Source organism: Diospyros lotus, chromosome 4 (genome assembly GCF_014633365.1).
Source record: "Diospyros lotus cultivar Yz01 chromosome 4, ASM1463336v1, whole genome shotgun sequence".
Classification (NCBI taxonomy): domain Eukaryota; kingdom Viridiplantae; phylum Streptophyta; class Magnoliopsida; order Ericales; family Ebenaceae; genus Diospyros; species Diospyros lotus.
In genome coordinates, this window is record NC_068341.1 from 6,683,700 (window position 1) to 6,711,577 (window position 27,878).

At 36.7% G+C, this 27,878-nt stretch overlaps 1 protein-coding gene across 2 annotated transcripts; it reads right to left on the reverse strand.

The window, feature by feature from the left end:
- Positions 1–4,727: 4,727 nt before the first annotated feature.
- Positions 4,728–25,105, reverse strand: LOC127799498 (importin subunit alpha-2-like). 2 transcript variants are annotated; one of them, XM_052333579.1, is made up of 11 exons: positions 24,593–25,105; positions 24,051–24,147; positions 23,862–23,953; positions 23,645–23,776; positions 23,228–23,413; positions 22,925–23,088; positions 22,766–22,844; positions 6,356–6,484; positions 5,944–6,071; positions 5,491–5,864; positions 4,728–5,284 (listed from the first exon to the last, which is right to left on the reverse strand). In XM_052333579.1, the coding sequence occupies exons 1-10, from the start codon at positions 24,812–24,814 to the stop codon at positions 5,492–5,494; spliced, it is 1,602 nt and encodes a 533-aa protein (XP_052189539.1). In that variant the 5' UTR covers positions 24,815–25,105; the 3' UTR covers positions 4,728–5,284; position 5,491. The 2 variants fall into 2 exon arrangements, with proteins under 2 accessions (XP_052189539.1, XP_052189538.1); XM_052333578.1 differs by having other exon boundaries at positions 4,728–5,300; positions 24,593–25,103.
- Between the last annotated feature and the right edge of the window lie 2,773 nt (positions 25,106–27,878).

Sequence of the window (27,878 nt, forward strand, 5' to 3'; positions counted from 1 at the left end):
AGATTAGACATAAATCTACTAAGCAAAGAAATTGAAAATGAAAGGTCTGGCTTGATACTAATCATAGAATACATGATGGTTCTAATTACATTAACATAAGTAATAGTTTCTATTTTCAGTTTTTCCAAATCTGATGATGGGCATTGGGATTTAGATAAGATAAAATGACCTCCTAAAAGTGTATTCACTGGTTTGCAATTTGACATACCAAACTTTTGTACAGCCTTTAATAAATAGTCATGTTGAAAATAATTTTTAAATAATTTTTACTTTTATTTCTTTCAATTACCATCCCTAAAATCTTCCTAGCATAAGCTAAGTCTCTCATATTAAAGTTAGTATTCAACATTAATTTTAATTCATTTATCTTTGATTTAGATTGGCTAATCAACAAAATGTTATCGACATACAGCAACAAATATATAGGGATATCTGAGAGAATAAAGTAAAGACAATTGTCATATTCACTCCTAACAAAGCTAAACTCAATTATCAAATTTCTCGTACTATTGTCTTGGGAATTGCTTTAGACCATACAAAGACTTTTTTAACAAACAAACATAATCTATGCCCTCCCTCTAAGTAAACCCTTTAGCTACAAATCTAGCTTTAAATCTTAAGGGATCAGTGGGTAACGTACATTCTTTAATTTTAAACAACCATTTACAGTTCACCACCTTTTGTTTTTGAGGTCTTGGGACCAATTCCCAAGTGTTGTTGGTTATCAATGAGGCCATTTCTTCCTCCATTGCACACTGCCATTTTGAGCAGTCTTGAGAGTTGACAACCTTCTCATAGGAGGAAGGCTCACTGCCTCTCATTTTCATTCTTGCCACTAAGGCACAATAAACAAGGTCTAAATATGCATACTTAGCAGGGGGTCTTACTGGCCTCCTACTCCTATCACGAGCTAACTGATAATCCCTTAAGTTTTGCTGTGGAGAGTCATGATGCTCTACCTCAGCCTTAGGGATATCAGTTGTCTTCTCATGATCACTATCATGATCGGAGGATAAATCATTATCAGGCTGGGATTATCAAGGATTGGGGCAGCTGGCAGGTCAGGTATACCTGCTGGATGCTCCACCCGAAACTGGGTATTACTGGTTATCACAAAATCTTCTGGGACACTAGGTTTAGGGTCTGTTTCTAGGTTTTCTAATTTGCAAGGGAAAACATTTTCATTAAATATAACATCCCCACTTATCATTATTTTGACTCCTCCAGAACTCATATCCCATAACCTATAGCCTTTAGTTCCATCTTGGTACCTTACAAAAACACACTTTGAGGACCTAGGGTCTAATTTCCCCATAGATTAGTGAACATAAGTTTGACACCCAAAGACATTTAAATGATTTAAGTCTACCTAACCATTTTTTTTCAGGGCACATTAAATTTAAGACAGTGGAAGGGCTTTTGTTTATCAGGTAGGCAGTAGTGAAGAGGGCTTTTCCCCAAAATGTTTTAGACATACCGGCTGTGAACAATAAACATATAACATTTTCTAGGAGAGTCCTATTCATTCTTTCAGCAACCCCATTTTGTTAGGGTGTGTTCCTAACAGTCTTGTGCCTAGTAATGTTTTGTAAGTTGTAGAATTCATCAAAATCTCTATTACAAAATTTTAATCCATTGTCTGTTCTTAAAAATTTAACCCTCTTATCAGTCTGATTTTATACTAAGGCCTTCCATATTTTAAATTTTTCTAATGTTTGGTCTTTAGTCCTAAGAGGGAACACTCACACTTTTCTAGTGAAGTCATCAATAATGGATAAGAAATACCTGTTGCTACCAAGAGTTGGTGTTTGAGAGGGACCCATAGGTTTGCATGCAAGTACTCTAGCCATGCATTTGCTATGTGAGTTCTTTTATGGAAACTTAACCTGTGTTGCTTGCCTAGAGTACAAGGCTCACAAAAGTTTAGGGACTTTGCAATTACTGAATCAAGGTAACCCTGAGATGTTAGTGCCTGTAGACCTTTCTAGTTCATGTGACCAAGTCTCAAATGCCAGAGATCTATCTTATCAGATTTAACTATGCATGTAGTAAAAATAGGGGAAAGAGAACAACCATTTAACACATATAAACCATGACTTTTAGTACCAATCAGAATTAGGTCATTATTTTTAAACACATGCTTGAAACCATTTTCAGTAGTATAAGAATAGCCTAATTCATCAAGAGTACCAAGAGAAATTAAATTTCATTTCAGTCCAGGCACATATCTAACATTAGTGAGCATTCTGACTTTGTTATCATGCATTTTAAAGGTTATGTCACATATTCCTTTCACACTACATGATTGGTTGTTACCCATATACATAGTGCCAAATTCTTTGTTACTAAAGTTTTGAAACCATGTAATGTTAGGACACATATGGAATGAACATCCAGAGTCCATTATCTACTCATTAGTAACAGATTCATCAGAAACAGTAAGAACTTCAACTAAAGTGTTGTTACTGGCAATTATGGTTACATTACCGCCTTGTTTGTTTCCTTAAAAGATCATAACAATATATTTTAATATGTTCTTCTTTACCACAATGATAACACTTCCACTTAGGTTTTTGTTTGCCTTTATTTTCCTTGTTTTTACTCTTATTCCCCAAACCCCCAAATTGATCTCCATTTCTCATGTTGTTTTTCTTTTCAAATTTACCTTTTACAAACAAGTTATTAGCATGTTTTTTAGATGCATTTAACTCTAACTCCCTAGTTTTAATTCCAAATATGACCAAATCTAAGCTAGGTACAATTCCCGTATATTGAAGAGTATGCTTAACTACATTATATTCATCAGGTAATGAGTTTAAAAGGATCATAACCTCACTGATATCTCCCAAAGCTTGATCAGTTCCTCTTAACAGTAAAACAAATCTAATAAACTCATCTATATTTTCATCCATAGATTTAGAAACATTCATTTTAAAGTTGAATAATATACCCTTTAAATAAACTAAATTAGGAGCAAACAATATAGAATATAATGATTCAAGTTTGTTCCACAGTTCAATAAGGGTATTCATGCCATCAACTTTATGAATAACACTATCACTAAGATGTAAGAAAATAAGATTATATGCTTCTTCTCTTACCTCATCAGTTCTAGACAACTAATCTGTCGACCATTTTCTGTTATCGGGCTCAAATGCGATAAGCACTTTGTGATGAGAGAGAATGACTCTCATCTTTTTTTTCCAACTATCGAAGTCACTTTTTTTGTCAAATGTACCGATTTCAAACCAGGTTGATGTCATCTTCGCTTTGCACAAAAGTACCTTAAAACCCTAGACGCTGATAAAGACTCACAACAAACCATAGTGAATGAGACCAACACAAGCAAAGCAAAAATATGACTCAGGAGATGAAAATAACACAAGCTCTGAAAACCTTAGACCGTGAATACCAGAGAAATGGCTCTAATACCACTGTTGGGTCGAGACAACTCTCGACCAAAACTTAAACTAGTAAACAAATTAGAGCCAACAAACATTCAATAAGGCTTCGATATTCAAGTATGCAAATAAACAAGAACCATAAACAGAACGCAAACGATTTTACCGTGGTTCACCCGTTAATGAGAGTTATATCCACGTTGAGTTCCGACAAAGAGAACTCACTACAATATCGAGAAAAATTCGATTACAGCCTCAATATACATAGACTCACTCTCTAATCTTACTGTACAAAACCAACTCTCAACTCAAATCGGCCCCATAACCACAAAACTACATGTTAGAGGCACAAACACTCAAGAGAAAAGAACATTCATATAAACTATATAGAGAGAGAGAGAGAGAGAAAAAAACATAGAGAATGAATTGGAAAAACCCTAACCGAGGCAATGAGATCGAAGGCTGTGCACTGAAAATCTCGAGACAACTGTAGACAATATAAAAAAGACAACAAAAGTGGGGATTGCATCGAATAAAGGCAGCATCGACGATCGGGAAAGGGATATGCTAAAAGACAAGAGAAAGCACACCATATGAAACGGCAAGGAGGGTTGTCATTTTGGCCATCCACTCAGGGCCCAAAATGTTGCCGTTTCGAGCAGTCACGAGAGTTGCCAAAAGACCGTTCTGCCCCTCCGTTAAACGCTGTCATTTTGAAGCTTCACATAAATACAACAAAAAGTACTTAAAAACTCAATTTTAAGACATTAAAATATTCAAGTTGAGTTTAAATCTTCTAATACACCTAATGTAAGTTCAGTTAAAGAACTTGTAAGTCTACCAATATTCCGTTTATTGTTTTTGCTTTGGACATTAAACTCACCTCAACAAGGGCATAAAATTCAATTAATACTTGCCCCATAAGGAAGGGGGCTGGGCGGCTATTGGAGACGATGTATCTATCAATTATCAAATAATAGGTGGCAGGGTCTCACTCGAACAAGACGCCTCACCTCCGGCACCTGAAGAAGTATTACATGGTACAAACCAAGTGGGAGACATACCACAACAGAGCCGCTAGATTCAAATTTATGGACAAGAAGTCTCCCAATCCAGTGGGAGACAGGCTGAATGAATGAAGGAAGGAAGGATTACATGTAAAAGGGTAATGAATGCTCGCCAGGCACAAGGCAAATAAAAGAGTTGCAGGGAATGTAGTGAGAGAGAACTTCCCCTGCACAAACAAACACAGCTCCCATACCTAATTTACATACAAAAAATAATAATAAAACAAAAAAAATATAAGAATACCCATTATTCTTGCTCTAGAAGGCAAAAGCACAGATGCATCATAATTACCAAATAGGCAAACGTTTGAAGTATTTAACCACAAATTTCTTTCAAAGACATGACCCCAAAATCTAGTTCACTCTCCTATCTCTCAATATACCAGGCAGGCAATCAAAATGCTAGTGAAAACTATATTCACCCAATGAAAAATAAAACAAATACATAATACGCTATATGACAAAACTAACACAAGACTCAAGACCCATAAAAATACTCCATTTCGTGTTCAAAGACTTTGTTCCTGCAGCAAGAGAGAGATTGCTCCAAGGCTATACCCAATAACCAAAATATTCCATTAAACATGACAAAAGACCAAAACTGCCACCAGGACATTCTCTTCCACTGTGTGACCCGCAGAGTTCTTTTTATTTCGACCCGTGCAGCATGATCGCTCCAGCTTAGGACCTCTTCATGACATTGGACGCTGACCTTCACTGTAACTGGACACCAACTTTCCTGACCTGAACTGACACCAACATGTATATGCCTTGTTGCCACTGGCATGGACAAGCATAATCCCCGACTTTACTTTCCTACGCATTATATGCCCTACGTAAGCCAAGTACAAGTATCACAATTATTGAATCCGGAAGTGCAAACAGACTAAACTCCCAAGTTAGATTTAAAACCAGGAAGTGACTTGAAAAAAAAAAACGAAAAAAAAAAAAACAAAACTAGGTTAAGATCCAGTCCTCATCCTATTGTGAAAGCAGTGAAACAAGTATATGGCTTTACATACCTCAGGTGAAGTTGAATCCACCAGATGGAACTTGAACATTATTTCCTCCGAAGTTGAACCCAGGTTGAGAACCATCACCTGAAGGTAAAGCCTCCTCCTCCTCCTCCAACCAATATGTCTCAAGCATCTTCACCGCCTTCTCATAAATTTCATTGTTATCATGACTCTGGAGATTTTCTATCTTTTCTAAACCCTCAGCTTCATCTATCAACTGAGCATAGTAGTTTACATCTCCAGTGCTCCCTAAGTTCTTCTCAACTTCCCCAACCTTCAGTATGTTTTCCAGCCCTTCCAAACAGACAATTATAATCCGAGGATCAGGGCAGATAAGGAGATCGCACAGTGGTTTTATGCAACCTTGATTGACCAAGTATCTGTTGTCCATGATGAGAACCAGTCATCAGAATTCACACCAAGAAGGGAAATTAAGTAAAAGAAAAGGAAACAACATACTTGATTTGATCATGGGTGCCACCAGAAGTAGCATTTGAAATTGCCCAAGCAGCCTCCTTTTTTATATCAAACTCGGCAGTTTGGAGCAGATTGACCAGAGGGCCAATTAAGCCAGCCTCAACTACAGCCTTTACATGAAAATAAATGCTGTAAGGATAATCTTCTATAAGTTGATACTACCAAAAACAACTGTGTAAAAATTTACTTCAATGGAATAAACCTGTTTTTGTTTGCTTGGAGTGGAGGTACCATAGAGCATATGGCATGTTTGGAAGTGCAAGATCCACCAGAAGGTAGACAAGCAAGAAAAAGATATGACTTGAACATTTTCGTTTGGTTGTTTGTGTGCATGTGTTGAGCATAAAAACAACTCACCAGAACCTAAGATAATTGCAAACAGTTATAAGCTAACCTGTATCTGTTCACGGTTTCCAGCAGTAATATTTGAGATTGTCCAGCAGGCTTCCTTCTTGATGCTTTTCTTATGATTATGGGTTAACAAACTTAGCAAGCATGGAAGTGCACCATGGTCAATTATAGACTGGAAAAAGGAGGCTCCCATCAAGATAGATATAAATCACATCAACAATAAAATCAAAGACAAAATCCACAAGAACATGTCAACAATAAAATCAAGGACAAAATCCACAAGAACATGTCAACAATAAAATCAAAGACAAAATCCACAAGAACACGAAAAGGAGCACCATAGCATATCGAGGTTGAGGAGAGCATTTCATCTTTTCTTTTTTTCATTTTTTCTCTTATCCAGAAAATCAGTCAATGTCAAGTGATCTATGGGCATTTTTTTGCTCTTATCCAGAAGCCACAATCAAATATCAAGATGATGGGCATGGTTAGGGAAAGGTAAAGGCCAGTTTGCAATGGCTCATAGGGGATTGAGCAGGCAACTTAGTTAGCAGTAGCAGCTGGGCCTTCCAGGCATAAGGCATGCAGAGGACTGCAGGAATAGTTGGGGACTTTAGCTATGTGGAGGTTGAGTTTGCTGTTGTGTGTGGGGGGGAGGTGGTTGGCTGAAGAAGAAAAGGCAAGGGCAGGATACTGACTGTGGCAGTGCTTGAAAATGGTGGTTTGTGAGGGATGCTGGTTGAAAAAAAAAACAAAAAACTTGGATGGTGTTTTCTTCTGTTAAATAACACAATAGTGATTAAATGGCAAGTTTTAGTCGGACAGGGGACGTAAATATCTTCTGATCACATTATTATGTAATGATGTTGCACATTTGATTATTCATTTATTTATTTAACTAAGATCTTAATAGCACCAATAAGCATACAGATATGGAACTGGACGTGCAATACAACCAATTCAGAAAACATAAGGATACAAATGCTGTAAAAATACAACAAAAATTAGTACTTTTTTACAGTTTCTGTTAGTAATATTCAATTATTCATGAACATGATAACCAAGAAGCACTAACAATATTGAAAATGTAACACTATTCCAATAAAATGTCATTCATTTTATATGTAATGATAACATACAGAGTAGTAAAAGAGTCACTAATCTAGATGTATGCTATTTGCAAATGGTGGATGAAACAAAAGAAGACATGAGTACTAAGCCAGAAATATGAACAAACTACAGGTTTTAAGCTCAGTGGATTAAAAACTGAGTATATAGAATTAAAGTTTAGAAAAACTATTAGTATAGATGATGTTATGGTAAAATTCAAGATCAAATCATAAAAAGAAAAAAATTCAGTTCAGATATCTTGGATCCATCATTCAAAAAGATGAGGAGATTACTTAGGATGTTATCCATAAATGTGCACATGAACTTTTATGTAATGGTAAGGTCCTATTAAAGCTAAAATGAAAATTTTATAAGATAATATAAAACCAACTTTATTGTATAACACAGAATGTTGGGCAATAAAACACCATGTGGAAAATACGAAAACAAAGAAGGGGATGTTAAGATGGATGTGGAGACATGAAAAAGATAAAATTAAAATGAGATTATTCATAATAAGATCAAAGTGGTTCCTATTGTAGATAAGATGTGTGAAACATGATTAAAAGTTTGGAAACGTGAGGAAGCCCAGAAAGGGCTCTTATGAGGAGAGTGAATGGAAAGAAACAATCATTTAACAAAATAGGTAAAGAAAGATCAAGAAAAATTTAGTGGAAGAGGTATAATACGAGTTATGCTTTGGAAGATAAGGCTATAAATAGCAATGACAAACAAGCTGGATTTCATGTAACCGAACTCACATAGTAGAATTAAGTCTTGATGTGTTGTAATCCAATATAAAAATACTATTTGACATATAATAGTCAATAACATAAACATTTATGTCTATATATAAGCTATAGTTGTTGGAAGATGGTTAGGCTCAGTTATGTTTCAAATTCATCACCCAAAATCTTAATTTATTTATGGTTTAGGCGAAATATATCCCATGGTTGGGCAGAAAGGCTATACATGATCCTAATCCTACTCTAAGTAGTTGTAGAAAAGCTTACTTGAGAACTCACATGTACACAAGAAGACAGGTAATAAGAATATTGGACTGAATTGTTGCCATGTCCCTCAAAATACTCTCCTACTCCCAAACCAAGAGACTGTATTTTAATAGACTAGATGCTTCTCAATTCATACCAAATTCTCACTCTCAATAGCAAACAACCTCATACTCGCACAAATGATGGCGGACAGTGTGCAGGAGATCCCAACTCCAAGCAACTTCCTTAATTTCTTCCCTCTCGCAATAAAGAATACATGACTCAGAAACATGGGTTGCATTTTTCAGTAGCATGATTGTAGTGATTCTCATTCAAAAAATACATCTTGATATTTTCCCATCATTAGTGACAAATAATGCTACTCACTTAGTGACTCATTTCTTTGGCCAAGCATTCTTCACGTGCTTAATTGCTGATCAATCTTTAACTAAATTTTCATCCCATAAAAGAAAATTGCTATATCACAATAAGTCAAATTAAGAGAAATGGACAAAGTTGCCAAAGCAAAAATGACAAAGCAGCTACTGAACTACTAACAAACAAAAACTTATTCGACTAGAGCCGCATGTCACAAGAAATCAACAAACAAAACCAGGAAGTGATGATAGTTACCAAGAAGCTCAAAGACTGCAAGAAAGCAACTGGAGAAACCAAATCAACCAAGAGAGATAGATAAGAGTATGCAACAGTTGGGCTAGAGTGTGTACTCAATTGTTTGACATGACAATAAAATATGATACTAATAGAAAAATTAGAGCCAAGATGTAAGTTCAAACTTGACATAAAGATCCTTTTCTGAAAGGGGGCGAGACTCTTTGAATAGGCTCAAGGAAGCTTGCTTGGTATTTTTGGATTCTGTCCATTAAAAATAGATCGTGTATAAAAACCTGCTCGGTATGCTAGCAAGAGTAGATGTGGTGTTAACGAAGACATGGAGTCCTATTCCTATCTTTGTCAGACTGATTGAAATGAGGTGTGAGGCAAACTATCTGATCATACTGGTGTAGCTTTTGGTAGGTTTAAAACCTGTAGAGCCATAACCTCTGCTAAATGTGTAAAGTGTTGCCATTGAAAGTCATATAACTCCTTTCTAGGAGAGAAAGTTGTCGTGTACCTAGGGTTTTGATAGGAAATTGGGGAGAATCTGAGGGAATTAGAATCAAGAACAGAAAAGATCAGGGGAGGATTGGACAGAAAGAGGGAGAAAATGGATAGAACAGAGAAAGGGGGAGATTAGCAGAGGGGGGGAGGAATCAGAGGGAATTTGGGAGAAATGACAAGAGGGAATCTGAGAATTCAATTCATTAATTCAAGCATACTTCCCCTCCTACAGCAGTGACTTATTTATAGCCTCACCGCTCCTGCACCCATGTGCAATCCGTTTGGGCTCAACCCATGCACCCATGTGCAGTACAACTGTAATCCTAACAAATTGCAAAATACTTTCTAACTACTATTATATCCCTATTCCAATATTGTCCCTCTATTGCTACTAGGGTCATGACAAAAGTCTCCTTTCAATCTCAATCATTGGCCAGAATGTGAGTCCCCATCTTACTTAGGCAAGAAGAGATCAGGCACCATGGGAAGTTCTTGGTACTGACCTCCAAATACAAGCCCCCCAAGCAATGGAAATGACAACAATAACCTCCAAGCTCTACATAAGACCAAGGGCACTTCAGACACAATGACCAAGGATTGTTAGATCCCCAATCTGAAAATTGAGAATTCTCAATTTCCGAGAGGAATTGAGAAGAGGGGAATTGGAAAATTAGGGGGGAAAGACGAGAGGACAGAGTGAGAGAGAATTTAGAAATGAGAGGGAAACTGATTTCCAATTTCATTCAACATGTGGAACTTAGCACATATCAGTGGTATTTATACTGATCTATAACCAAATTTGGGTGCCAAAAGCAGTTAGCCCACTTGTCCACTCGGCCTTAGAACTTGCCATAGGCATGCTGGAACATTCCACCAGCTATGCCAAAAACGGGCTTATTTAACAAGGCCTAATCAGCCTATTACAAAATGGCTAACAGTTTGCTAACGTGACAATCCCCTCCCCTTAAGGCATTTCTTGTCCTCAAGAAATGTGTAGCAAGCTGGCTAAATTGGGAAATTGCTAGAGAAGATCTGGCAAATACTCCCATGTATTGTTATCTTTGTGTAGCGAGGACCACTTGACTAGAATCCGGATGAGAGGAACTCCATGTATGTGAATCACCCTCTTGTCTAGGATAGTGGTAGGGACTGTTGCTTCTATTTCTACTCTCTCCATGGGTGGTAGCGTAGGAGATGATCTCTGTGCTCCAATGGCTTTCTTGAGAAGGGAAACGTGGAACACAAGGTGAATTTGTGTCCTTTCCGACAATTGCAACTTATAGGCCACTGCACTTATCTTCTCCAATATAGTGAAAGGCCTATAGTATTTAGGACTCAGTTTGGATATGGGCTAGTGGCTCGAGGACTTGAGATGTTGTTGGCTAAAGCTTCAAATAGACATCCTCCCCGACAGAAAATTGTCTCACTTCTTTTCCTGTCAACCAATTGTTTCATCTTATTTTGTGCTCTAACCAACTCCGAATTAACCAACCTGATTGTTTCTTGTCTTTGTTGCAAGTATGTTTCCACTGCCATCACTATAGATTGTCCCCCAATGGCTGGTAGCAACCGTGGCTTATAGCCATAGAGGGCCTCAAAGGGAGTCATTTTGATCGAGTTGTGGAAACTCGAATTATACCACCACTAAGCAACTGCCAGCCACTTATGCCACCCCCTTGGCTGCAAAATACTAAAGCGCCTTGAGTAAGATTCCAAACACCGGTTTACCCGTTTTGATTGCTCATCAATTTTTGAATGATACACAGTAGACATCAGTGGCTTAGTTCCTAAGAATTGAAACTTCATCAATTCCCTCGAAAATAGACTAATGAATATCTTGTCTAGACTATAGATTGAGGGATTTCATGCATCTCCACTACATTATCCATGAATGTTCTCGCCACTTCTTGTGCAGTGAATGGGTGGGATAGGCCCATGAAATGATTGAACTTAGAGAACCAGTCAACCACTACCATTATGCAATCCTTCCCTTTTGACCTTGGAAGCCCTTCTATAAAATCCATAGTTACATTGGTCCATGCTTGGTTTGGAATGGCTAAGGGTTGTAGTAGACCCGAATGAGCCACTATTTCATGTTTGCATCTCCTACATACATCACATCTCTTAACACATAATCCCACACATTTTTTTTTTTAACTGAGGCCAAAAGAATACCTATTGCACCTTGCGATAAGTATTTTAAACGCCCGAATGTCCTCCTATAGGAGACTCATGTATCGTTTGTAGTATCCTGCTCTTCAACTCCTCACTTTCTCCAATCACCAGCTAGCCATTGTACTGTATCACTCCATTGTTAAATGAATAATCCGGCATGTTATTGGCATCTAAGCTCAGTTGTTCCAACAACCCCTTGGTCCACACTCCTTGTTGATAGCTGTCTGTAACCTCTTGGAGCCAATCTAGTACCGCTGCTGAAATAGCTTCATTCCTTCTTTTTGGCAACGAGACAAAGCATCAGCTGCTATATTTTCCTTTCCCTTCTTGAATTGGATTGCATAATCCAAACCCATGAGTTTGGTCATGCCCTTTTTTCTGCACTTGGGTATGTAGCCTCTGCTGCAATAGGAACTTCAAACTTTCATGATCCATTTTGATAACGAATCTTCCTCCCTCTAAATAGTGTCACCACTTTTCCACTGCCATAAGGACTGCCATCAACTCCTTCTCATAGATACTGAGTCCTTGGTGTTTGGAGGCTAAGGACTAGCCAAGGAAGGCTACGGGTTGGATCCTATGAAAAGACTGCCCCTATTCCATGGTTGCTAGCATCGATTTCTAGCACGAATGGCTTGCTGAAATCAGGCAAACCCAACACTGGCACTTCACTTAGTGCTTTCTTCAACTGCTTAAAAGCTTGATCAGCCTTAGGATTCCACTTGAAGCCATCTTTCTTCAACAATTCAGTCAATGGCTTGCTAATCATTCCATAATCCTTTGCAAATCTCTGGTAATACCTAATGAGCCCTAGGAACCCTCTTAATGTCCTAATGCTGGTAAGTTTAGGCCATGCCACAATAGCCTCAATTTTCTTGGGATCTGTGCCCACTCCAGCCCCTAAAATTATATGCCCCAAGTATTCCACATGTTTTTGTGCAAAAGCACACTTTGATTCCTTGATATACAATTGGTTGAATCTCAAGATCTCAAATATAGCCCTAAGGTGGTCTAGGTGTTGATCAAAAGAAGGCTGTAGACTAGGATGTCATCAAAGAAAACCAACACAAATTTTCTGAGATATGGTCCAAAAATTTGGTTCATTAGAGCTTGAAATGTGGCTGGTGCGTTGGTTTGGCCAAAAGGCATAATAGTGAATTCGGCATAATAGTGAATTCAAAATGGCCGTGTTGTGTCTTGAAGACTGTTTTGGGTATGTCATTTGGATCCATCCTAATTTGATGGCATCATGATCATAGGTCCAATTTAGAGAATAGAGAGGCATGTTTGAGCTAATCCAATAGGTCAATCCTCAATGATGGGGATAGGAAATTTATCTTTAATGGTAATGGCATTGAGTTGTCAATAATCTGTTGGGTTTTTTGCATTGAGGATTCTATCTAGAAGATGAAAAAGACAATAAAACTCATTTGGCAAGTGAACATGACTGTAATTCTAAGTTAGAAAGGAGATAACTTAGATATTATATTATAAGGGTTATTTTAGTCTTTGTGTAGGTAAAATAACATGCTTTGTAATTAACACCTCTTATGGTCTATAAATAGAACAAAATCATTCATTCATTTATGTCACTGTATACGAGTGAAATTGCCGAGAAGAGAGAAAAGGCTTTGAGAGTGGGAGAGTCTTTGTAATCTCTATGAGAGGGCAGTGTACTTGTGTGATAGAGAGTAGAGGGTTCTTGTAGACTTTTCTCCGATTTTTAGTAAATTGCTCTCGGGATTTGCAGCTGGATGTAAGATTGATCTTTGATCAGTTTAAACCAAGATATATCTTGCGCCTATTGTTTGGTTTGGTTGTATCTCTTTCATTTTCTTTCTTAAATTATGTTCTTTCATTTCCAGTTTATATTTTCTGTTGTGGGATGATTTCGGGTGAGGAATGTTGATAGAATTGGCAAACTATAAGTATTGATTTGAGTTTCTAAGAGCTCCTAATCCTAACATAATCATACAGAACGCCATGTACCATCTTTTTCTTAACTTATAGGACGGGTGAAGCAAATGGGCTTTGGCTAGGTTTGATTAAAGACTGGTTCAACATCTCTTTAACAAGTTTTTTCAATCTCAAGTTTGAGTTTAGGGGGGTATCTATAAGACTTAAATGTTCATTGGTTCAAAATTAGGTTGAAGGGGTATTGTGTGGTCCAAGGATCTTTTGGGGGGGGGGGGGGGGGAAGTGACTTAGGTTCTACAAAAAGATCTTGATATTCAACCAATAATACATCAAGTAGGGCCAATTCGTGTACCTGTCCAGTGGCTGTAGATGATTGGATCCCTGGTTTAGAATCTCCCTCCTCTATCTCCAGTTGCTCAATAGCTTCAATTGAGATCAGTTGTGCTACTTGGGACACCTTTTTGAATAGTTGTTGCAATTTCTTCCCCTTGATCAACTTGCACGCCCCTACTTCCATGTTCCCATGCAACACCACCCTCTTGCCATCCTTCTCTAGGGTCACCTCCATCTTGTTGAAGTCAAACTAATTGGACTCAGTTCCCTCATCCAATCAACCTCGAGAACAATAAGGCATCCCCCTAACTTTAGTAGTCTCAAGTCAACTTGGTAATCTTCTCCTTGCATTTCCTTGCAAAATCCCAAATATGCAGATTTGCTTAGCACTTTACTTCCGCTAGCTATGGTTACAAATAAAGGTTGAGTGCTAGATAGTGGCCACTTCATCCTTTTAGTTGTTCCCTCGTCAATGAAACTGTGGGTACTCCCACTATCTATTAAAACCATGAGTGCGTTGTCGTGCACCTTTCCCTCTACTTTAATAATCTTGCTACTGGCCATCCCTTTGATTGCATGCAAGGAAATGGCCCCTTTACCTTCTTCCTCCTCTTCACTCATTGCCACCTCTTCCTCTTCTTCCCCTTCTAGGAAAAGCAACTACTTCTTGCACTGATGGCCTAAAGAATACCTGTCCCCACATCTAAAGCATAGTCTAACAGCCCTCCTCTGCTCAATGAGCTTGTACCTCTGTTGCAAATTCGAATTAGGAGATGTAGTTGCCACATACCTTACACCTGTCCCTCCCTTGAAATTCTCTTTACTCTGCATTCTTCCTCGAAATAGAACCATCCCCAAATTAATTCCTCTACTCTAACCCCTTTGTTTCTTCATTAAGGCTTCTATTGTTAACTCTTGTAATAGTACATCCTCTATCGCTTCTTGCAAAGACCTAGGCCTCATCATTTTCACCATGGATTTGAGGTCATCACTCAATCCACTGATAAAACTCGATACAAAATACTTCTTAGTCATGTAGGGGTTTCTATTAAGCATGAGTAACTTTACCTTTTCGAACTTGAGCTAATACTCATCACCGTTCCATTATGCCTCAGTTTATTAAACTCTTCCACAATATCTATAGTCCTTCGTTCACCAAATCTTTCGCACAAACCCCCCAACAGACTCCTCCCAACTACAGCTATCCCTCACCCCTAACCATCCTTGAAACCAGACATCGCCTACATTGTTTAGGTATGCTGCTGCCAGAGTAACTCTCTGGTCATCAGCCACCTGATGAATATTAAACAACTTCTCACACCTCCTGGTCCACCACCGGGCTTCATTTCATCAAACACCGGCAATTCTAACTTAGGCACTAAAAAATTCGACTGGCCAAAATTCATCGGAGCTTATGGCCTCCTTCCCACCACATTTTCACCCATCACCACTGGATCAACCCCCAATTTAGAGGATCCGGCTACTCTGTGACTGGTGCCAATAATCGGGAGTATTGGATCCATTCTCTCACAAGGGGGAAAGTTAGGGGATAACCTTATTGGTGCCTGATTTGAGAACATCAGTGCGTATTGTTGCATTTGGTCTCATACCATGTTGTTGTGCTCTTGCATCTCCTCTCGAATCTAGTTGCGCATCTCTCCTCACAACCAATCTGAAATATCCTCCAGCTTCTTATCTACCCAATTTTGCATCTCCATCTACTTCCTACGCATGTCATCGGCCATAGCAATAAGATCACCGAAAACTATTCAGCCAAGAGCTTGCTTTAATAGCAATTTGTCAGATCGAAATCTAACAATTGAGAATTCTCAATTTCCGAGAGGAATTGAGAAGCAAGGAACTGGAAAATTAGGGGGAAAAGATGAGAGGAGAGAGTGAGAGACAGAGTTCAGAAATAAGAGGGAATAGAAATGAGGGGGAAACTGATTTCCAATTTTATTAAACATGTGAAACTTGGCACATATCAATGGTATTTATACTGATCTATAACCAAATTTGGGCGCCAAAAGCAGTTAACCCACTTGTCCACTTGGCCTTACAACTTGTCATAGGCATGCCTGGAACATTCCTCCAACTATGCCAAAAAGGGGCTTATTTAACAAAGCCTAATCAACCTGTTACATAAAGGCTAACAGTCTGCTAATGTGACAATCACCAGAGAGGTGCCCTCAAGTAGTTTTGCCGGTGAGAGAATGCAAACATAGTATCTAAGGATAAATGTCAAGGAGATCCACATCCACTCTACAAAAAGTCATCAAGGAGATTTGAGTCGAGGAGATGCGCCAAGGCACTATGTTAAGTAGTCTAATTGCTCTCTAGAACTCAGGGGTTGGGCTTTGGCCAAAGGCAAGACACAACATCACATGAACTCTTCATCCCCAAGGCATTTCCTTCCATAGAAAGGTTTCAATGGGAACATATTGCATTATGTGAATGACTTTAAAAGGACTCATAACACTTGTATGAATAATAGGAGATCCTATAATACCACAAGGAGAACAATGTACGTGTCAACGATTGAAGTTTAAAGTTTGAATAGTTGGCGATTGAATAGAAGAGGATAAGGAGCCGAGAAGATAAAAACTAAAGCTTTATTTGTTTTAAGTTTTTAATCTCCTATGTAAATTTGTAAATTATAAAGTTATTGTTGTAATCTAGTCCTACTAATTAGGATTGTAATCTATTCTTAGTTTTTAGGAGAATTATTAGGAGTTATTAGGAGCTCTCTTGTATATATAGATTAGTTTACATGCAGAATAAAAGGAAGGAATTATATTCTCTTCAAAGTTCCTTTTTGACATGGTATCAGAGCCAACCTTCTAAGGGGCTCCTTTTCAGCCTTCATTGCCCTTTTTTTTTTCCTCTCTGGCCTCTAGTGCCATTCTCAAGCATCCATTATCACCATCTTAGTGGGATAATTAAGGCCTCATTTGCCTCTTTTCTTCACCTAAGAAGCCCTCTTTGGTTCTTTTTCCCTCACCCGATCTTTGATCATTTATTCCTTCACCCGACATGATGTCTACTGCCTCTAACACTAATCCTATGCCGGAGACAATTGAAACCAACAACACCATGGAAGTCCCATTTGCTAGAATTGGCAGTATAGGCAATGGAGGAGAGTTGCAAAATCTCTAGATGGCCTACCAGTTGAATGGAAAAAATTATTTGAAGTGGTCCTAGCTGATCCATACTTTTCTCAAGGGAAAAGGAAAACTACGTCATCTCTTGGGGATTGGTCCTAAGGAGGAAGATCCTATGTTTGTAGCGTGGGATGAGGAGGATTCATTAGTGATGTTATGGCCATGGAATTTAATGGTACTGGAGATAAATGATACGGTGATGTTTTAAACAACTGCTAAAGACATGAGAGGCAGTCAAGCTCACCTATTCCAAGGTGAAAGATGCTCAAAAGAGATACGAAGTAAGGACCAAGATTGTTGCCACTAAACAAGGGGTAAGGTCTTTCACTGAGTATGCCAATACACTGCAAACTTTATGGCAAGAATTGGATCATTACCAATGCCTAAAGATGAAATGCAGTAAAGATGCAGCATTACAAAAAAAGTTTGTGGAGAAAGAAAGAACCTATGATTTATTGGCTAGACTTAATATGGAGTTTGATGTGATAAGAGATCAAATTCTTTGTAAGGAGGATTTACCCTCTCTAAATGAAGTAATCTTTATAATCCAGGCTGAAGAAGGGAGAAGGGGAGTGATGCTGGACGACTCCCCAATAGAGAGATCAGCACTAGTGTCACTAAAGGCTCCTAACAGGGGTCCTAAAGAGGAGAAGAAGACTGGGGATAGAGACTCTCTATGGTGTATCTTTTGTATAACATACTATTACTGTTTTGCCTAAAAGTAATTGAATGCTGGATTTAAAGTCGAAATCAGGAAGAAATAAAGATGATTTGGCAGCAGTTAGTTAATAGGACATAAATGTAACTAATTGTATTTTCTAAGGGTAGATTTGACTTTTATGAGTTAGTTATTCTTCCTTTAGTAGTTCCGCCTTTATATTCTATAAATAGAAGTGGGAGGAGGTCAGTCATATCATCAAAACTTTCATATCTTTCATTCCTTGTGTTCGGATACAGTGAGAGGCGAGAGTAAGAGCTGTGCGATTCTAGTTCTTGTTGTCTTCATTAGAGTATTGTATTCGAGAGGCAAAGAGGAGTGAAAGAGGGGTATTCTTGTATTGGTTTCTTATTCATTTCTAGTGGATTGGTTGCTTCTTGGATTGTTGGATGTAGTGCCATGTAAATGGCATGAACCAAGGTATATCATGTATACTGCAATCTGATTTGGTTTTCTTTACTTTTAATTTTGTTTTTCGTTATCTACTTTCAGTCTTCAATATTGTTTGAATTCGGTGAGGTTTTTGAGTGATTCTTGAGAGATCATAGTCTCGGTTTCAACACATACCATAGAGAGGTGCTCGAAGTTACATGGAAAACCATCCAAAGGAGGACAATTGGGGGGCCAAAGCCAAGCCTATATGGCTAACAACCAACAACAAGCAAAACAAAAAGGATTAGAACACGGAGAAGGCTTGGATCTCAACTGAGCAGAAATCAAGAAGCCAAGGAATTTTCTAGAATCTCTTGACAAGAAAGAAAAAGGTATATGTTCTCTTGCACTTACATGTATTTCCTCTCATTCTATTACCCTACATGCTTCGAGAATAATAACTCAACCTAACTCTTGGATCCTAGACTCTGGGGCAACAGATCATATGACCCCTCTTTCCCATTATTTCATTATCTACAGCCCTTGTTCAAGTTCCAAGAAAATATCCATGGCAGATGAGTCCTTAACCACCATTGTCGGCGAAGGAAATATCATTCTCAATGAATATCTTACACTCAAGAATGTTCTCCATGTCCCTAAACTATTCAGTAACCTTATTTCCATTCAAAAGCTGGTCCTAGACAGAAATTGCAATGCTAACTTTTATCCTACTTTCTGTGAAATTTAGGGACAAAAATCGAAGAAGATGATTGGGCTTGCTAAGTCTAGGGTTGGCTTATACTATCTCGAGGGACCAAATGTGCAGGAGAAAAAGGAAAAGGTGAATTTTGTGTCATGTTTGGTGCAATTTAATAGAGATAAGATTTGGTTGCATCACAATCGCCTTGGTCACCCCTCATTTTTCACTCTTAGAGTCATGTTTCTAGCTTTATTTAAGGGTTTTGATGTTAAAAATTTCTAGTGTTCAGTCTATTAATTTGCTAAACATAAAAGGGTGACTTATCCTTCATCGAATAAAAGAACTTTTGTTCCATTCTCTCCCATTCATAGTGGTGTTTGGGGCCTTGCAACCGCTCCCAATATTTCTGGGGCACGGTGATTTATAGTGTTTGTGGATGATTGCACTCGAGTGATGTGGTTATTTCTTATGAAAAATAAATCTAAAGTGAACACTATTTTTCCTAACTTCTATAACATGATTAGTACTCAATTTGGAGTGTAAATCAAGAGACTAAGATTTGATAATGCCAAACATTTCTTTAACCAATCCTAATCAAATTTTTTCCAACAAAAAGAAGTAGTTCTAACTGCCACGTCCCTTATCAATCAGTTCCCTTCCCAAACTCTTAATTCTCTCAGCCCTATTCAACTCCTAACCAAACACTTCTCTGACATTCATATCCCTAGTTGTTGGAAACTAAAAATTTTTTAGCGCATATCATTTGTCCATGTTCATAATCCTCATAGAGGCAAATTAGACCCTCAAGCTCTAAAATGCATCTTCATTGGATACTCCTCGACCCAAAAAGGCTATAGATGTTACCATCCCCCTTCAAAAAAGTTCTGTGTTAACTGATGTGACTTTTGTGGAAAACATGCCTTATTTTGACCATTCTCATAACAGCCAAACAATCTCAGACAGAGATCAATTTTCATCTCTACCTGATCTGGAATTTTCTTATTCTTTGCCTTATTCTGGTCCGGTTAATTCTAAGGATTTCATCAAATACGACTCAGGAGGAGCCCACTCCGAGTACTCCTCCCCTACGGGTCTATTCAAGACAGAAGCAGTTGGTTTCTAGCCCTTACGCATGTCTAAGAATCCAATTCATCTCCTGAATCTGCTACTTATACCAACACTAGCAGCCCCCTTGAAATCTCATCAGGTAAATCTCCCATTGATCCCTCTGTATTTATAATTGAACCTATTAAACCTTAGAGTGAGCCAAAAATCTCTCAAAGTGACCTTGAATGGCCTATTGCCCTTAGAAAAGGCACTAGGACCTATACCAAGCATCTGTTGCATCTGTTTCTATCCTATTCCCAAGTTATCTACCCCACATAAAACCTTCCTAACCAACCAACCTACATACCATACCTATTCCCAAGCACTTTACCGAATCTATAGGGGATGAGAATTGAAGGAATGCCATGGAAGTCGAGATGCCAGCCCTTGAAAAAAACCAAACTTGGGAGCTAGTTCAATTACCTAAAGGAAAACACCCGGTGGAATGTAAATGGATTTACATAGTCAAATATAAGTCTGATGGGACATTAGACAGATATAAGGCAAGGCTAATGGCCAAGGGACACACTCAAGTATATGGCATAGATTACCTAGACACATTTGCCCATGTTGCAAAGCTAAACACAGTCCGGGTACTCCTATCTCTAGCTGCTAATCTAGGCCGACCATTGTTGCATATGATGTAAAAAATGCCTTCTTACATGGAGACCTAGAAGAGGAAGTCTATGTGGATTTACCACCTAGATACAGTCCAACTACCCAAGAAAATGTAGTGTGCAAATTGAAGAAGGCTTTATATGGCCTTAAACAATCCCCTAGGACTTGGTTTGGCCGATTTACGAAAGTAATGCTTACTCTAGGGTATAAACAAAGTCAAGGAGCCATACCCTCTTCATACACCACTTGACCACAGGGGGAGTGACAGTGTTACTTGTGTATATGGATGATATTGTTGTGACCGAAAATGATAAAGAAGGTAGGAATAAAGTCAGGGAATGCAAAATCAAGGAGTTTGAAATTAAAGAATTCGGGAGATTGAAATACTTCTTAGGCATAGAAGTTGCACACTCAAAAGATGGCATCTTTATCTCCCAACAGAAATATATCATGGATTTGCTAACAAAAACAGAACTACTAGGTTGTAAGGCAGTTGAAACTCTAATTGAACCCAATCACAAATTGGGGGAAGTTCTAGAGGATAATGAAGTTGATAAGGGGTCCTACCAAAGGCTAGTGGGTAGACTAATTTACCTAGCTCATACTCGGTTAGATATTGTATATGCAGTGGGGTTGGTTAGCCAATTCATGCATAATTCAAAAGAAATTCACCTAAGGGCAATTTATAGAATACTGCATTATTTGAAAGAAACACCAGGAAAAAACATTATGTTCAAAAGGGAAAAATGCATGACACTCGAAGCCTATACTGATGCAATTACGCAAGGTTAGTGGTAGACAGGAGATCTACATCTAGGTATTGTACCTTCCTAGGGCGTAACCTTGTGACTTGGAGGAGCAAGAAACACAGTATAGTGACCCAGTCAAGTGCGGAGGCAGAATTCAGATCCATGGCTCTAGGAGTTTATGAGTTGCTTTGGTTGAAAATATTACTAGATGACTTGAAAATCACTTTGGTAGCACCTATGATATTATTGTGACAACAAGTCAACAATAAGTATTGCTCACAATCCAATCCAACATGATAGAATTAAGCATGTTGAAGTGGACACACATTTTATCAAAGAAAAAATGGATAGTGGCTTGATTTGTACTCCATATATATCATCTTGTGAACAACTTGCAGATATTCTAACTAAAGGGTTACCCGCAACCATGTATCAAATGATGACTAACAAGCTTGGAACGGATGATATCCATTCTCAATCTTGAGGGGGAGTGTCAACGATTGAAGTTTAAAATTTGAATAGTTGGCAATTGAATAGAAGAGGGATAAGGAGCCAAGAAGATAAGAATTAAAGCTTTATTTGTTTTAAGTTTTTAATCTCCTATGTAAATCTGTAAATTATAAAGCTATTGTTATAATCTAGTCCTACTAACTAGGATTGTAATCCATTCCTAGTTTTTAGGAGAATTATTAGGAGTTCTCTTGTATGTACAGATTAGCTTACACATGAAATAAAAGGATGGAATTTTATTCTCTTCAAAGTTCCTTTTTGACAATATGCATTGTGCAACTGGAGCTTCCAAGCCTAGCCACATGACAGCCATAGTACGTGCATCCATAGTATGCAAGCCATAAGCATAATAATGTTTTATCTTATATGAATAATGGGAGATCTTATAATACCCACATTGTCATATGCCCACTGCTAATAAAGGGTGGTACCTTGTATAGGGAGCTATAAGCAGTGAGTAGGTAGTTACAGCACTGATTGTTTGTACCTAAGTGATAGCTTAAGGCAGTTGTGCTTTCTAGTCCCAAATGAGGAAAAACGTTTCAAATTACTTTACTTCCATTGCATACTCTTGCAAAAGAGATGAAAATATTTTTCATCCTGTACCACTCCTTTCCATTCTACTGATTTACAATCCACTCCATTACTAACTCTCTCCCAAACAAAGCCTAAGGGAAGCAGCATACATAACAGCCAACAAGCCAATAGGTTTATTAGTTTTAACAACAGAAATAAGTAATGAACTAGATAACAAATAATGCAATAAGCTGGTCAAAACTTGACAAGAATTTAATTAAAAACAAAGCAGGAAGCAACAACAGTTTTTGAGGAGAGTGACAAATAAAATCCAAATTGCTTCTGAAATGAACCTGAGTCTGAAAATCATCTCCTGTCACAATATTGCCAACAGTGCGAAGTGCCGGAATTAGCACAGATGGAGATGGATGCCTGGAAAAAATATATGTTTTGAATTTAGAGAATGAGAGTTGAATAAACTATTAAGTGCAAATTTTGTAAGTGCCACATACAGGAGGAGCTCAACAAGTCGTGGACAGACACCAGCTTCAATCACAGCCTGAATTTTGTCATTTGTACCGTCAGATAGATATGACAGAGCCCAACATGCATCTGTCAGTACCTCCTCGTCAGTTGAATGAACAAGATGCTGGAGGGCTGGAAGCGCAGGCCTTGTCTGCCAAGAAATTACAAAAATTTCTTTATGCACAGAATGGTGATAAAGCAGCCAAAAAAATAAAAAATAAAAATGATTGCTTCAAGCCAAAAAGTTAATATAAAAGAAAATAAAAGATAACCCATTTGAAGACAACAACCTGTTCAAATGGAGGCTGTGGCTTGCCCCTGCAGAAGTTTGACAATGTCCAAGTGGCATTTCTCAGCATTGAGAGTTTGGCACGCTCATTCAACTGTGCCAGCAAAGGCATCAAAGCTCCATGACTTAGCACAAGATCACGACACCGTGGGGAGTCACCAGCAACATTACCCAATGCCCACACAGCCTACAATCAAATTCGATATAATATAATGCACCAAGTTAAGGTAGTTACAGCGCATGTGCCACTCATGATTCAATATGGAATATGCTTTGGCATATCTCTACTAATCAACAACAACAACAACAATAATAATAATAGCGTATAAGTATTTTATAAGCATTTTGAGTAAATGTGCACTCATGTGTCTAAGGCGCACACTTCACCTATTGCCTTTGACAACTATGAGCTTATTACCTGCTCACGAACATCATCACTTGGGGAAGACAGAAGATTGACAAAAATGGGGACTGCACCATGATCAATTACCACCTTGGTATGTTCAGAGGTACCAGATGCAATGTTGGTCAGTGCCCACGCAGCCTCAAACTGCAAGAATACAAAATAATGTAAATAATAATTATCTAAAGCAATCCACTTCAAAGAACAAGCATTCAAAATTTCACACTCATACCTGAAGTTGTGGGAAATCTTCCCTCATAAGGAACTCAACAAAGTGTGGAACAACACCAGACTGTATAACTTCTTCAATTGGCGGGCTTCTTTCTGAAAATTAATCTTAATAATTACTCTTGTACAAACATAGCATGACTCGGAATAGAATACATAAAGACCAATATAAAACATAATCATGAATATACACCTATTGAAAGCAACTTTCGGAATTGGGTAGTAGCCTCCAGCTGCAAATTGCTATCATTTGACCAAACACCAGCAACCATGGAAGGAAGACTTTCCAACTGCAACGAAATGAACAACCATGTAAAAGGTTAAGCCAAGTTTGTCATTAGAATCTCCAGAGGTAAAAGAATAAGTGAAAGTAACTTCAATAAATTCTAACTAGGGTGAATGAGAAGCCAACGGAGCCAATTAGCCTTAAAAGGATACCGTTGCTTCGGTTAACCATTAAAAAGGCACACTCACAAGTCACAAGTAATTTAGTAGTGTTTTTTCCACTATTCAAAACATACTATCATAACCAAGAACCCTTACAAACCTAATCCGAACCACGCATCCAACCGAAAATTACCACGACCCAGAAGACGAGAAAATCAAAATTTCGGGTATCAATCTTCAAAAACAGAGTAATATAACCCAAAAATTTCAAATTTCATAAAACCAAACAGCCAATTTCGCATCCGCATATACACAAAACGAGCTAGGAGAGGGTATTGGTAACGGCACCTTTTTCTCGACCGCGGAGGTGTGAATGCTGTTGGTGGTGGAGGTAGGGAATTGGTTGGCCAAAAGGCCCTCTCGACGCTTTTTGAGCAAGCTCTCTTCACGCTTGCTCTTGCGGATCTCAACCATGTTGTCCTCTCGCCGCCGCCGGCCCTCGTCGGCGTCAACGGCGACCTTGTAACGGTTCCGGCGGACCTCGGTCCTCGCGCTCGGCCTCAGCGACATCGTAGTACTTGGTCTCTCCTCACTCTAGAAAAAACCCTAATTCACTGTGTATGCGAATCAAGTAGCCGATTTTAGCGAATCGCCAAAATACGAATCGGAGATCAGAGAGAGAAAGAGAGAGAGAGTGGTAAAGGGAGATTTCCTTCACCTGGGTGAGGATATAGGCAATCTTAGAAATAAATAGAAAGGGTTCGGCGATTAGAGTAGCAATAGTTCGTGTGTTGGATTCTGATTTTGGGATTAGGGCTTGGCTTCCACATTATTTACAGGTTGTACCGCACTGCCTTCGAATTCCAAACTACAGCCTCCACTACTCACTTCAGTACCCTCTGCTAATTTAAATATTTATTTATGTCATTTTTCTATCTTATCTTTATCCTCTCCTTCAAGTTTACTTTTAAGTTCTAATAATTGAGTGGAATTAAAATAAAAATAAACATTAACTATAACTACCAAATGAATATTTGCCTCTGAGTGAGTGAAGGCAAGAAGAAGGGAGAGTTTATTAAACAAATAGATTGTTTTTTTTATAAGAAAAAGGAAATTAATTTATTTTTATTTAAAAATAAAAATTAAAAAAATAGTATAAAAAAATATAATTAAAGAACACACCCCCTTTCTTGGGATTGGCTCACATTCCATCATCATCTTTCCCACCTTTTCTCATATTTTTTTCCCATCAAAAATGATTATTTTCCTTTCTCTTATCTCTCCATTCTAACATATTGTTAGTCTCAATACTAAGATTAAGTTTTCATTCAATTACTTTCTCTCAAAGGCAAACGCATTATATGAGTGGTTTAAGCTTATCCATACTGATATTAAGCAAATGCAATATAATAATAAGATTATGGTCACACGTAACATTAAAATTTTTGTCTAAATATTATTTTTAAAATATAAAAAATATCATTTGAACACTGAAACAAAAATAATGGCAGTTGGTAAAAGAGAGATTTTTCAATATATCCTAACTACCTAGAATATATGTTGTAAAAATTGTAAAGATAGCGTCGGTAGTCATAAACTTTATGTTAAAGCTTCATCCTCAATATTATTAAAATCTATATATATATTATAACAAAACAGCCGTCATTTTTTTTTCCGCCCATTTCCAGTTACTATTTTGATATTTTATTATATTTTTTAAATTTTTTTACTTACCCAAAATAAAATTTTTATAGGTCATTAATTAAGTCTACATTTGTGAAAAACGTGTATTTCTTGGAACATGTAAATGATTTTTTTTTCATGATTGAATAGTATTTTGGAAAATGTGTAAGCATGCTGGTATATGAAAAGCCAAAATAAATATTATTAATTTATCCATATTATTAATTTTTAAATATTAACATAAAATTTTAATTGAAATAAATTACAAAAAAATAAGACTTTTTAAAATCGGGAGAAATCTTGATTATTTGATAATACCGTCAAATACCGACTGCCAAGTAAATTTTTTTTTATTTTTATTTATATATAGTTTAATTATTTTAAATTTACTTTTTTATAATTTTAAATGTTATAATTTTATATATAACTTAAATATTATAATTTTATTTTTTTGTTATTTTTTAAAAATGTGACCTATCTTAAATGTGATAATTGATTACTAGGAGGAATATGTAAAATCATGTATGGATAATCAATTTTCAGTTACTATTTTGATATTTTATTATATTTTTTTAATTTTTTTGCTTACCCAAAATGAATTTTTTATAGGTCATTAATTAATTCTACATTTGTGAAAAACGTGTAGTTTTTGGAACATGTAAATGGTTTTTTTTCATGATTGAATAGTGTTTTGGAGAATGTGTAAGCATGCTGGTATATGAAAAGTCAAGATAAATATTATTAATTTATCCATATTATTAATTTTTAAATATTAACATAAAATTTCAATTGAAATAAATTACAAAAAAATGAGACTTTTTAAAATCGGGAGAAATCTTGATTATTTGGTAATACCGTCCAATACCGACTGCCAAATAATTTTTTTTATTTTTATTTATATATAGTTTAATTATTTTAAATTTATTTTTTTATAATTTTAAATATTATAATTTTATTTTTTTGTTATTTTTAAAAAATGTGACCTGTCTTAAATGTGATAATTGATTACTAGGAGGAATATGTAAAGTTATGTATGGATAATCAATTTTCAATTACTATTTTGATATTTTATTATATTTTTTTAATTTTTTTGCTTACCCAAAATGAAATTTTTATAGCTCATTAATTAAGTCTACATTTGTGAAAAACGTGTATTTCTTGGAGCATGTAAATGGTTTTTTTTTTTCATGATTGAATAGTGTTTTGGAGAATGTGTAAGCATGCTGGTATATGAAAAGTCAAGATAAATATTATTAATTTATCCATATTGTTAATTTTTAAATATTAATATAAAATTTTAATTGAAATAAATTATAAAAAAATGAGACTTTTTAAAATCGGGAGAAATCTTGATTATTTGGTAATACTGTCGAATACCGACTGCTAAGTAATTTTATTTTTATTTTTATTTATATATAGTTTAATTATTTTAAATTTATTTTTTTTATAATTTTAAATGTTATAATTTTATATATAACTTAAATATTATAATTTTATTTTTTTGTTATTTTTTAAAAATGTGACCTATCTTAAATGTGATAATTGATTACTAGGAGGAATATGTAAAGTCATGTATGGATAATCAAATTTCAGTTACTATTTTGATATTTTATTATATATTTTTAATGTTTTTGCTTACCCAAAATGAAATTTTTATAGGTCATTAATTAAGTCTACATTTGTAAAAAGCGTGTAGTTCTTGGAACATGTAAATGGTTTTTTTTTCATGATTGAATAGTATTTTGGAGAATGTGTAAGCATGCTGGTATATGAAAAGCCAAGATAAATATTATTAATTTATCCATATTATTAATTTTTAAATATTAACATAAAATTTTAATTGAAATAAATTACAAAAAAATGGGACTTTTTAAAATCGGGAGAAATCTTGATTATTTGGTAATATCGTCGAATACCGACTGCCAAGTAAATTTTTTTTATTTTTATTTAT